At 40.7% G+C, this 11,671-nt stretch overlaps 2 protein-coding genes and 1 long non-coding RNA gene across 3 annotated transcripts; 2 read left to right on the forward strand and 1 right to left on the reverse strand.

Annotated features, from left to right (window-relative positions):
- The first annotated feature begins 86 nt into the window (after window positions 1-86).
- tcf24 (transcription factor 24) lies at window positions 87-2,405 on the forward strand. The gene is made up of 3 exons (XM_028569529.1): window positions 87-515; window positions 1,020-1,454; window positions 1,782-2,405. The coding sequence occupies exons 2-3, from the start codon at window positions 1,038-1,040 to the stop codon at window positions 1,887-1,889; spliced, it is 525 nt and encodes a 174-aa protein (XP_028425330.1). The 5' UTR covers window positions 87-515; window positions 1,020-1,037; the 3' UTR covers window positions 1,890-2,405.
- A 933-nt stretch (window positions 2,406-3,338) lies between these two features.
- LOC114549585 (uncharacterized) lies at window positions 3,339-6,083 on the forward strand. The gene is made up of 7 exons (XR_003691571.1): window positions 3,339-3,491; window positions 4,465-4,510; window positions 4,609-4,672; window positions 4,936-4,997; window positions 5,537-5,591; window positions 5,827-5,881; window positions 6,014-6,083. It is a non-coding gene; the product is annotated as an uncharacterized LOC114549585 (long non-coding RNA).
- A 61-nt stretch (window positions 6,084-6,144) lies between these two features.
- On the reverse strand, window positions 6,145-11,639 carry mcmdc2 (minichromosome maintenance domain containing 2). Its single transcript, XM_028569963.1, has 14 exons — window positions 11,448-11,639; window positions 11,192-11,322; window positions 11,045-11,104; window positions 10,757-10,952; window positions 10,458-10,580; window positions 10,244-10,345; window positions 9,079-9,207; window positions 8,692-8,929; window positions 8,387-8,592; window positions 8,083-8,240; window positions 7,417-7,596; window positions 7,158-7,297; window positions 6,698-6,807; window positions 6,145-6,455 (listed from the first exon to the last, which is right to left on the reverse strand). Exons 1-14 carry the CDS (start codon window positions 11,542-11,544, stop codon window positions 6,289-6,291), a joined length of 2,037 nt encoding a protein of 678 aa, XP_028425764.1. The 5' UTR covers window positions 11,545-11,639; the 3' UTR covers window positions 6,145-6,288.
- Between the last annotated feature and the right edge of the window lie 32 nt (window positions 11,640-11,671).

Below are 11,671 nucleotides of genomic sequence, written 5' to 3' on the forward strand. Positions count from 1 at the left end.
ACCATGACGAGCACATTTCTGAGGTAATTTTGACTAACTTTCTTTCCGTTGCCACTTTTTGATAGGCTTATAAAGAAAATACAGTGTCAGATTCGCAGCCAATTAGAGTGGGATATGGCCTACCACATATCAGGGTTAAAGGAAAAGAGAGTCCTGCCTCTGGCGTTGAAAACGAGTCTCTGCTGCCTTCAGACAGAAAGAAGTTAGGAAAGGGTGAGAACAGTCTTCTCCACTGCGAAGGAGTGTTATGGGGTTAGTGATTAATTACGTCGGAGTGAAATACTTGTCCGCCGCTTTGTCTATCCAATAAATGAAGGGCTCCTGAGACTTTTACGCACACAGGTGAAGTATTGGATGAGCGTACGGGGACTGCTGCGCACCTTTACTGCAGACGTACCACTTTATAAGGATAAGCTGCACGTGGACTGGGACTATTCTACATTGAAGAGCAAATTCTCTATCCCATCGAAGCCCTCTTTGGATTGCCTTCATGTCGTTTTTGAGAGATACCCGAGGTAAACTCCATATCAGAAACTGCTCTCATGAGTTTGTAGCCTACACCGGCAATATGCCTGGTATAGGGACTTCATTTTTTACTGCAGTTCCTTTGACCTGTCACAGAGCAATCAGCACAAATTGGTGTCTGCATTGGTGTCTTAGTGCAACTTTGGACAGCTGATTCTCTTCAGTCTGCTCTCTTATTTGGCTTTTTAGACCAGGAATGTGTTGTCTGTTTAATTTGGTAGCACCATGCATGTTTGACAACATATATTTATTTATTAATGGACTGCAGAAAACTTGAATTATGGTTTAATAAATAAATGCAAAAGCAATAACTTAAATTATCATAAGTTAAAAGTTAAGTTAAAAGTAGAACAGGGCATATAGGCTAGACAGCAATAAATATGCCAATGTATACATTGTCTCTAAAATAGTCTTGTCAATTAGGCTATAACTTGAGCTTAATAAAACGTGCAATATAACGGCCAGGTTAAACTACATCTGATGCAATTCTTCAGGTCTGTAAGTGCACCCCGATGGCTGGAAGACAGGCGCTTCGAATGGACAGTGCTAACTGCTCCGGGGCGGCTGTGGATGACAGCCCTGCATCCAGTCCGAGCTCCAGTCCGGACGGTCGTCGGGAGCTTCAGCGGGCCAGGGTGCTCCAGACCGGCGGGCTCGGCGGCAGAGGACGCCCGGCAGCAGCTAACGCGGCGCGGGAGAGGAGCCGAGTGCAAACCCTGAGAACCGCGTTCCTGGAACTACAAAGGACTTTGCCGTCCGTGCCGCCTGACACCAAGCTGTCCAAACTCGACGTGTTGATACTGGCCACCACCTATATTGCCCATTTGACTCGAACTCTACAAGAAGAAGGCACGGAGGAGGGAGAGAGCACAAAACAAACAGAGGCGTTACACTCATTGAAAGGTGATGGCTACCTGCACCCAGTGAAGGTCAGTAGCATTATTATAATAATAATAATAATAATAATAATAATAATAATAATAATAATAATAACAATAATATTAATAAAGGTATGCTATAGGTTAATCTGTTTTTGTTGTAAATTAGCCTACGACTCTGTATTTTATTGTAAATCGTTTTGTTTCTGAACGAAAATGATCACATATAGATCTACAATGCAAAATATTAACTTTTTAAACAGTGTATAGGCTCCTTTATTGATGTAACACATTTTCAAAGCGTGCAACATCATCCGCCGTGACCTTTAGGCCTATTTTTTAGTAGTTAATTTACTAACAAATGAAATGTCTTTACAGAAATGGCCCATGCGATCCAGACTGTACGTCGGAGCAAGCGGACAGTTCCTCAACACCAAACCTTCACAGTCAGAAAATCAAGGCCCATCGTCGTCCACCTCCCAGTAATGGGCTTAAGTCATTTGTATGAAACCATTTCATATTTGCATGAGTTCATGTTGTTTACTGTTGCAGCAACATTATGCATTATGATTGTGGATCAGATTTTACTTCCACTAAAGCCCAAGGAAGACATTGTAAATTAATATATTACGTGAATTTTATTGTATACATTTTGAGAAAACATACATTATGTTTCTCTGTTGTTATTTTGACTTATCCTGTTTGCCCTGCATTGTGCAGTTCCGTACATGTCCCAGCTATGATATTTGTAGAAATTCCACGGGGTAACGAGCCCGTCATGCTTGAGGTGTGCACTTTCAGTTGAAACATTTGCACTAAATGCATGTGTGAATAACTTAACATCTGTCATGTGAAGTGGTCTGTCAGAGAGTCAACAATGGAGGCTCTTCGTCTCATGTTCCTTATTTTTACATGCATGGTTGTAAATGTGTTTGTGAATAAATGACTTCAGTGAAAGAAGAGTCTCTAAGGTTTTGACGATAATAGAAATCTATGAAAGTGTCCTTTTTTCATTAGGTCTGTTTAAGAAGAAAAAAATATGCCAATTTAGAGTCCACATAGAGGTTTTCAGAGCATTATTATTGTTATTAGCCTATTATTTTTATTATTATGCTGTATTATTCGGTATTCTTCTTGCAATTTAGGATTGTTTAGGATTGTTCTTTTATTTTGTATTACAATTGCATTCAATCAAATACAGCTATGGTGCTCGCTTCAAGGCTAAAAAAAATAGTTGGTTTTAATAGGTCACAACACAAAATGTATTTGCACTGAAGATTTATGACTGAAGAATATGCAGCAGTTTTGGCTGAGTAGGTTAAGATCACTTTAGAAATCCAATGGGCCAAACGATAATAAATATATGCATATCTTACATTAGTTTCAGCTGTGTTTATAGTGTCAACATGTTTAAGAAAGCAAACCATAATTACATAGGCCTATAATTTTGTACAAACTAAAGGCGTAAATATAAAACAAATTAGCCTCTTGCCATTTAACATTTTAACAATTTACAATTTCAGTGGAAGCTAAAGTGATGAAGTTTTTTTTTTTTTTACACTCATTAGAAAACGTTTTGTTAATTTGACTAACTGATCTGATCATATGATTCAGCTTCTTAAAATATGGATATATGGATAGGCAGATCAAAACATCTTTAAGAGGAAATATATACATTATTATTCTAGCCAGTTTGAAAGAAATAAGGGAGGTTATAGGTCTACAAAATGATTAGGTCGTTTATCGTGTCTGTTTTATCTGATCTTGTGAATTTCCACTATAAATAACTAATTCGTCACAACCTGGCGCTTTTATGTAATGTATTAATTTGCCATTTTGCTATCTTAAATATGAGCGTCAACTAAATAGGATGCAGCTGCTGCTGACAATATAATTATTGCCCCAGCTGTGCACTACATGAGCTTCAGTACGTACTGCGCAGCTCTGCGGCGCATTTAAGAGAGCTTGGATCCGGAAGTCCATTCTCTTGCCTTGGAGGAGACACAACGATGAGCAGAGACGATCGCTGCTCCGCATAACATGAGAAAACTAAAGAAGACCGCATCATGTTTAGTCTTCATTACGACGGTAGGCAACAGTGGGATTACTTTGTTTCCACAGCTTTATTGTTTGCATGTGGTAGGCGTGTTTTCCGGGCGGATTCTCAGTTAGGGCTAAAACGCAACCATTTCTTATTAGCTAACAGCTAGCTCATGTCTCTGCCACGTGGAAAAAAAAAATTGCAGCTCAACTCTATTTAGAGTAGTCTTCCTCATGGCACAAACCAAACTCGTAAACCTAAGTTACTCGATACCAATCTTATAATTGGCATATAACGCACATGCCTCAAGATTAACATTGCAAGTTAATTGCGTTTCAGAAGGCTTGCAGCGCAACGCACGTGGATTTGGATTTAGTGCAGGGCCTGCTGTTAAAGTTACACTCACACGTGTTAATAGTATACCATACAAAACGTGTCTCTGCCTATATACAGGCAGAAAATAAAATGAATTATCGGTGACTTTAATGGATCTGTTCAAATGACATTCAGCCATACCTAACGTTACTAGTAAACCGGTTTCGATGTCTCTCTAGACAGGTCTCACATGCAAGTAATGCAATAAATCATTCTATTAGACAGTTAAAAACTCCCTCCGTGTCACTAAGCCCTGACTATATCTGGTTCTGTGCTTGGGTCAGTGGATGAGCTGCTGGTTAGGGAATTGTCCTCCCATTATTTCACTGGGCAAAGTCATCATGGCTCCCTCGGAGGACGTAAGGTCGTGACAGAGGTGGTGACCTGCTGTTGAACCTGCGATGTGTTAGGCTCCCAAGCTGGGTTCCGCAGCTACCCTCTGACCTCCGGGTGATCAGTCATCTGTTCTCGCTGTATTGGCTATTTCTTAAGTACATCTTATTCATGCAAGTGGAAAATCAATATTACTCGAGATTAATGATTTGTGGTTTGGAAGTTACCTTGACAGACTTGAACAGGTATTGTGGGAAAATATTGCTTTTTTTTAAAGGACTAAAAGTGTGCATTCCCTCTGTTTATCTATAGGTGTGTGGATGAAGATGGAACGTTTTATCTGCGATTGGTACACTTGGTAAGGTTATTTCTAGATATCACTGTTAAAACAAGATTGCAGCATTGGTCAAATGTGCTTTGAAACCACTGAATTAAGTTGAATCTGTTATATTTCAGATGTCAAGTCACTATTGTGTACCACAGATGGCCAAATATTGGTTTTCACCATGTGGACCTTAAGGTGAGCTGCAAGTATTTGACAACTTTTGGCTGTGCTTTATGGTTAAGGCCTGTTCTGCTGCTGGAATAGTGATGACTTCACATTTTGCCGTTTACCCATCAGACAATAAAGTGGTGAAACTGTGACTAACTGAATCACCAGCATAATGAGATCAGTTGAGACTTTTTTTTTTTTTTTTTTTTTTTTTTTTTACTAAAGAGCAAATATGATGTGGATAATGGCATGTAGACTTTAAAAGGTTTCTGTCCCATTTTTCCTTTCAGCTGCTTCAGGAGTCACTGTGTAGTCAGGGACATGCACCTGATTTAATCCTGTTGATCTGGAGGTGAGTTCCTTGCTACAGTATCTTGTTGTATGGCTAATGCCACTGGGAAAACAGTCATGTTTAGTTCACCCATAAGACACAAGGGGTGGTTAAAGTGACAAGACTTTAGTAACTCCAGAAATAATGCAGAGCATCTCAAAAGTAACTTTTGTCCTGATGTAAACTGGACTTTGGAAGGCAGTCCTGCATAGTTAAAAACATTTTTTTTTTTTCAAACAATAGTTATAACTTTCTGTGTGGCAGAAAGACATGGCTTAAATGATTTTCTCAATGTTGAGCACTGGCAACGCTTGCAGCTGGAATAGTGATGAGATTACCTTTTACGCCGTTTACCCATCAGACAAGAGAATGGTGAGATTGTGTCTACTGAATTACCAGCTGCAGCCTTTATTCTCACTCAGCCAAGTTGTCCCACAGATCTGGATTTATTTTATTTAATTTTTTTGCATGCACCATCAGTGTTTCATGTATGACGGGAAATGTCCCCTGAATTATGGAATTGCAATATGCAGGCTTGAACAATCTACATTCTCCTACAGATGAGCGGTTGGTGCATCAGTGGAACAAAACACGGTGTCCGCTCCGTCTTATGTGGTATGTAAAGCCCATACTGAATTTATTGTGTCCCAACTTGTCAAGACTGGCCTGTTTGCTTCCATGTCCTGATTAAAGAAGTAATGATGAGTTCACCTTTGCCGTTTACCCATCAGACCAAATATGGGTTGCTGAGAATGTGACTAACTGAACTAAAAGACAAAGTGGTGAAACTTACAAATCCCTGAAGGTTTTGTACTGATTTATGGTTTATGTATTAAAATTTCTTGGCAAGGTTTCGGGAGCTGTTGGCTGATCAGACAGTCTTGTGGGGTAGCCTAATTTGAAAGGTAAGTACAGAACCCAACCTGTCAACAAATGTTGAAATCAGGTTTTAGAAGTTTAGAAATCATACCCCAAATTTAACATTAACTGCAGTTTTTTTTTTTTTTTTGTTTTAAATTGTCCCTTTTGTTTTTTAGTGTTGCTGGAGCTGATGGATCACCAGTTAGAGGAAATCTGGAGATTTGCCTTTTTTTTTTTTTTTTTTTTTTTTTTTTTTTTGGGGGGGTGGTGACACCGCATTAAAAATAACTTGCTGAATCAATTGTTTCACTGCATATCTTTTCTGTTTAATTTAGATGTACTGTAGCTAGATCTTAAAGATCACCAGTGAGTAACTATGAAGGAATGAATTGGGGATGCTTGTATCATATCAATTAGTTGTGATATTGTTACCTGTTTTGAACATTGATGGCTACTCCTCCGTGATGTATGTGTCTGCTCCCGGTGCATAGGCATAGATGAAGCGTAGGATGTTCTGGTGCAGCTCATCCAGGGTCTTGTCTCTCTTGTGCAAACCATCCACATCTCCCACATCACAAGGAAACACTGCATCAGGTGGAATAACGAGGGCAGAGGCCCCTGTAGGAAGAGGCAGGTGTTTCTTGAAACGGTTACTAGCCCTCCTTACCAATGGCAAATACCCAGGATGCAAATGCTGTTAATGTACAGTATTTAGCTTAAATGTTTACAATGCTTTAAAACTGGTTATAAACTAGTGAACTGCATAGTTTATAATATCAATATGTAATATAGGACAAACTAGATATGGCAGTACTGAATTTGTATGTATTGGAATCTTTAAGGAGGGATGATTAAATTACCATGCTTGAGAGTGACTGAGTTTTCACAGAGGAGCACAGCAATCACAGCGTCTTCCTCCTTTACTTGTGCTCTGAGACACAATTTGCAGTGGGCTTCAGCCAAAGAGATCCTTCAACAAAAAACAAACCATTGCCAGAGTAGATATTATTATTCTGAAATTTGTAGAAAGTTGGATTGCAACAGAATTGAGGTAATCAAAACTGCTACAGGCCATGTAGATATTTGAAATTTATAGCTTAATTTGACATTGTCCTGCAGTTGAAAACAGATTTATTCAGTTTTAGTTCTGCATAAAATGTCACCAGTGGAAATTAAACATTTGTCATAAAATGAGAAATTATCACAAATTGTTTGGATGAGTTCTCCACCTAGTGGATGAATGGACATTACAGTAACACAAGCTTTACACTAGTTGAAATGTAAAACTGCAAGCAATTGCATTTTTGCAGTAGTGCTTACAGTAGTTTGATAGAGGCCACAGACATCTTGACACCCTGACTCTGTGTTCGGACTCTACGGCTGGCCATGTAATAACCGTGGATGATTTTCTCTGCTCCAGGGCTGAGCTCCACTTGCAAAGTCTGTGCATGAGCTACCAGCTGGAAGGCATAGGATTAAGGATAGCAAGTGTAATTTAAGATTGATGCAGAAAAACTTATCAAGTCAGTGTATTTTAATAAAGTAATGCAGAGTTCTTGGTAGCAGAACGTTTGTTAACCTCATGGTAGTCTTGAGTAGAAAACTCCCAGCAGGATGGGTAGAGGGGTTTTCCAGGCTGCACTGCCTGCTGGAGGGTGTGGATGGTCTGAGCAAGCAGGGCCTGCTCTCCCACCGTATCCCTACACTGAATGACCAGGCCAAAGGCATCTGCCAACTGAACTGGTACGGCACCCATTTCCTGCTCCGAAAGAAGAGACAGGTCATCGGCGAGCTGTCTAATTTCTAACATGCTGTTAGCCTGCCAGGACAATATGCCTTCAAGTCAGAAAGTAACCTGGAATCTAAACCATATCTGAAACTTCTATTTGACTGGTTATAGTCTATTGTTAACCTTTCCCCTCCCTGCAAAAGAAAAAAACAAAGCATTAATTATTCTCAAGGGCCATGCTGTGAAGTAATGTTTGGGCAGGGCACTTCCTTCAAGAAAAGTAAATAGTTTCAATTTCCTGTTAGTACCATGTTGATTAGTACAATCTACAAACATCGGAGTTGAGTAAAATGGGACATTTCTGGAAGTTGTTTTGTACCACACAAACTTACGTTCTGCTAACATAACATTATTTTTCCAAAAAAATCTCCATTCAGACCTGCAAGTGCACATTCAAAGCATCTTTTAACTTAGCTATACAAGAGTAACGCAACACCATGTTGAGTTTGAACCCACTGCTGTTCCCAGTAGAGTACAGTCTGCCCTCCCAGACCGTCGAGAGGCATCTGCGAGGGCCCAGAAGCTGCAGTGGACTGGGAAGGAAAGCTGCTGGTCAGCATCCTCACCATACTTCTTCCCTGGGATGAACACAGCCACTGTGCAGCTCTCCAGAACTGAGAAACATTCAGAGAGTGGGAGAGCATTGTACAGGTGGACTAGCTTTTTTTGTGTGAGGAATTATACATAATGTGAATCGCTGACAGAATCTTCTTGTTATAACGAATGCCATAATTTAATATTGATGACTTTGGTGCTCTACCTGACTGAATAGCATCCAACTTGTCCTTTTTGTAACAACCCAGATCTCCCAACATGCAAATGCCACCAGTGGCTAGCAGGGCGGAGCCAGCATGGATGTTAGCAGTGCCTGCTCCGTGTTCGTCCCGGGACAGAGATGCAAACATCTCCCCCGAGGCCTGATGCCTGACCCCTCGACACGTCAAGCTCAGGCTGTACGTCATTAGTCTGGCACAAACACAGGGGTAACGAAGGACTAAATCTCAGGTTTCATATGCAGTGTGTCCACTTTGGACGTGCAAAGTTGGGTCAAGCAGACCACCTTACCTGTCTAGTATGAGAGTGTCAGTGGTGACAACTAAGAGATCCAAGTTGTGATATGTGTCTTTTGCATCTGCTCTAGTCTGCACTAAGCTGAGCAACAAGCTCAGCTTTAGGGTGTTGTATGTGCCTGGAGGAGCCACGTCCAACCCAAAGCAGTGAGCCACAATGGCAGAAAACCTCCAGGGAGAACCGGCTGTGGCCTTCAACAGCTCTTGAAAGCTGGCACTGACTTTATGGGGATCTGTAGGTAGAGGTAGAGAGAATTGTAAATGTTTCAATATGGTGATGGAAAAATATGAAAATTCATATACTGTGCCAAGATTCACATGTTATCAGTATGCCTTTGGCTTGGATTTCTGTGGATTTGGAGCAGGACTTAAACTGCCTTACACTCTGGCTCCCACGGTTGGACGCTATTTGCCTCTACACTCCAGGTAATGCTGGGCCACTGGTGCACATGCGCAGGAATGCCTAACACCCTGTAGAGTTGACCGACTCTCATTGAGTTACACAGCTCATCTGTATGAATAGGGAAAACAAAGCAATAACACTCAAAGGGGTTGTCCTGTGCTGTCTGGTGATTATTGTAGAAACATGCATGCCACCTACAAACCACTGCCAAGAGAAACAGAGGGAGGCTTTTAGAACAAAGATTTCTCTGTGTGCGAATTGCACAGCCAGCTAATGAGTGTTCCTTGCACTTATTAACATATGTGTTTAGTAACGGGAACCCAGTGTATTGAATTCCTCTACAGGACTGGGTCAACAGAATATGTTAATCCTAGTGCTGAGATTTGCTAAGCTCCCAGGGGTTCTGGCTGGACAATGTTATTAGAGGGGACAGAAACACTTAATATCCCACCATGAGGCACTGTGTGCGGCTGGCTGCACAAAAATCTATTTATTTGAACTCTCCCCCACTAAGTTTGTGTTCCAAAGTGAGCCTCATTTAGTAAGCCAGAGAAAATTAATGACAAACCTTGATACATCGGACTGTGTGTAAATATAAGCTATTAGAACCACATTATTCAAGTTTAAATCAATGTTTATTTCATAGATATGTTAATGGTAAAGTTAAACAATATCACAGACTCTTAAATGTGACAGGGATGTCTTTTTATAGTCCACCAGAGGGAGATTAACTGATTGTGTGCTGATTAGTTCAGAAGTTGTAAAGGAAAGTAGTCCTGCTTGTGTTCTGCAGCTGTTCTCAAGATTAAAGAGGCTTGAAGATGCCAAAAAAATGCAAATTTAAATCATGTTTGAAAGATCACAGGGAACACTTTGTACTGTTAATGCTATAATTTTTTTTATTCTTTGTTGTTGATTATGATGTGCTGAAATACATGCTGCTAGTGCCTACTCTCTCTCTCTTAGGTGGAAATAGGCTTGGCTATTTGTTTCCTCTTAACATTTTATGTTGCTACAACAATTAATCAATTTGTTGGCTGGGTGACATTGTAATAGGGGACAAAATTATGCAGTTATAGAGTGGCCTGTGTTTGAGCAACATAAAATACCATACAATCTGTAAACTTGTCTAATGTAGACCTACCTCTGAGAAACAGGGTGACAGACTGGTACCTGAGTGAGCTTTGCTGATGGGCACAGAGAACACCCAGTGCTTTGACGTGGATCAGCTCCACGAGCTGTTTGTCTGTCTCCACAAAGAAAAATTTGCAAACAAAATCAATGCACAGTTTTCTTTTAACCTTGTGTACCAATTCAGATGTCTCCATTCCAGTGGCATTCAGAGGCATCACTCTCACCTCCCAACACTCTAAACTTCACATCTTCTTTCAGTGGGGAGCTGCAGATCATGCAGGTGAAGTTGTTTCTCACTGTAGCTGACTCTGTGGCTCCAGGTGCATGGACACGAATGTAGTGAAACCCTAGAGTTGCCATCCAGGGAAATGAAATTAAAAGTGAGTCCAGTTTTAAGTCTGTGAATGATTATGCGCCAGAGACATTTTGTGTGTGCAAACCCAACTGACTCTGATCGGTCTTTACAGTTAGTTCTAGTAGATGCTAAGAGAGGTGACAATGTGTTTTCCTTGCAGTGACTTACCTGTAGAGCAGGAACAGTCATCATTAATGCAAAGGAACCTGGCACCCTGGGTGTATTTCGTGACCCTTGTCATGGCAATGACCAGGCCCTCCATAGAGACAGGCCTCATGGGCCCGTACCCGCGAGGAAAACTACAAAGGTCCAACGTGTACTCAGGGAAGGGAGGCAGATGTGTCAACTTCAGAATCACATTCACCTCAAAGGGAACAATCAGATGACACGTTGTTACAGGACTGAGTCAGTACCAGTGGTCAAGAAACCGCTATAGCTGCACCAATTTATTCATACCTGACTCTCTGTGTGTATTTTTTCAACAAGTGAAAGTGTCTTTATGGCCAGGAAGCAAACCTGAATGAGGAATTAGGCAACTGTAGTTAACCTCATAGTAGAATATCACATTTTATTTTAGCTAGCTAGCTCATAGTTTTCACTTACAGACTGAAACAACGCTGTTGCTCCTATGGGATCATGCAGAACACGGTCACCCAATACAGGATCCACCTCTATCACATCAGAGGGATTCACACTGATACAAAACCTGTAGACTGCCTCAATCTGCTGGGGGTCTGGAAAGGAGGGGCAAAGTTGAAATCCTAGCTTGAATGTAGTAATTTTAGCTTTCATTACCACTAACTTAACGTTAGCTTGTTAGGTTAACTAGGTAGCTAGCTAGCTTTCCATTTAACGTTACCGTTGAATGTTTTGCAATCTTCGGCCAGTTTCTGAAGGCCACCACTTCTGTCTAAATAGACCAGAACTGATTCTTTCAACGACAAAATATCAGCCATTTTAACTTAGTGGTAAAAAAGTAGTACGTCTTTGTTTTGTTTGATTTTTTTAAGAAAGTATCTAGTAGCTACTTTGCTAAAGGTAACGTTGGCATGACGACGTCCACGTTGCCATGGTGACAACCCA

This window comes from Perca flavescens, chromosome 22 (genome assembly GCF_004354835.1).
Source record: "Perca flavescens isolate YP-PL-M2 chromosome 22, PFLA_1.0, whole genome shotgun sequence".
NCBI lineage: Eukaryota > Metazoa > Chordata > Actinopteri > Perciformes > Percidae > Perca > Perca flavescens.

Excerpts from the sequence above, each read along its gene's own strand:
- tcf24 (XM_028569529.1), top strand. The coding sequence starts at position 1,038 with ATGGCTGGAAGACAGGCGCTTCGAATGGACAGTGCTAACTGCTCCGGG. Across the intron at positions 1,455-1,781 it reads GCTACCTGCACCCAGTGAAG|AAATGGCCCATGCGATCCAG; the intron begins GTCAGTAGCATT and ends ATGTCTTTACAG.
- mcmdc2 (XM_028569963.1), bottom strand. The coding sequence starts at position 11,544 with ATGGCTGATATTTTGTCGTTGAAAGAATCAGTTCTGGTCTATTTAGAC. Across the intron at positions 8,241-8,386 it reads GTTGGATGCTATTCAGTCAG|TTCTGGAGAGCTGCACAGTG; the intron begins GTAGAGCACCAA and ends AATGTTTCTCAG. Across the intron at positions 6,456-6,697 it reads CTCAGTCACTCTCAAGCATG|GGGCCTCTGCCCTCGTTATT; the intron begins GTAATTTAATCA and ends CTCTTCCTACAG.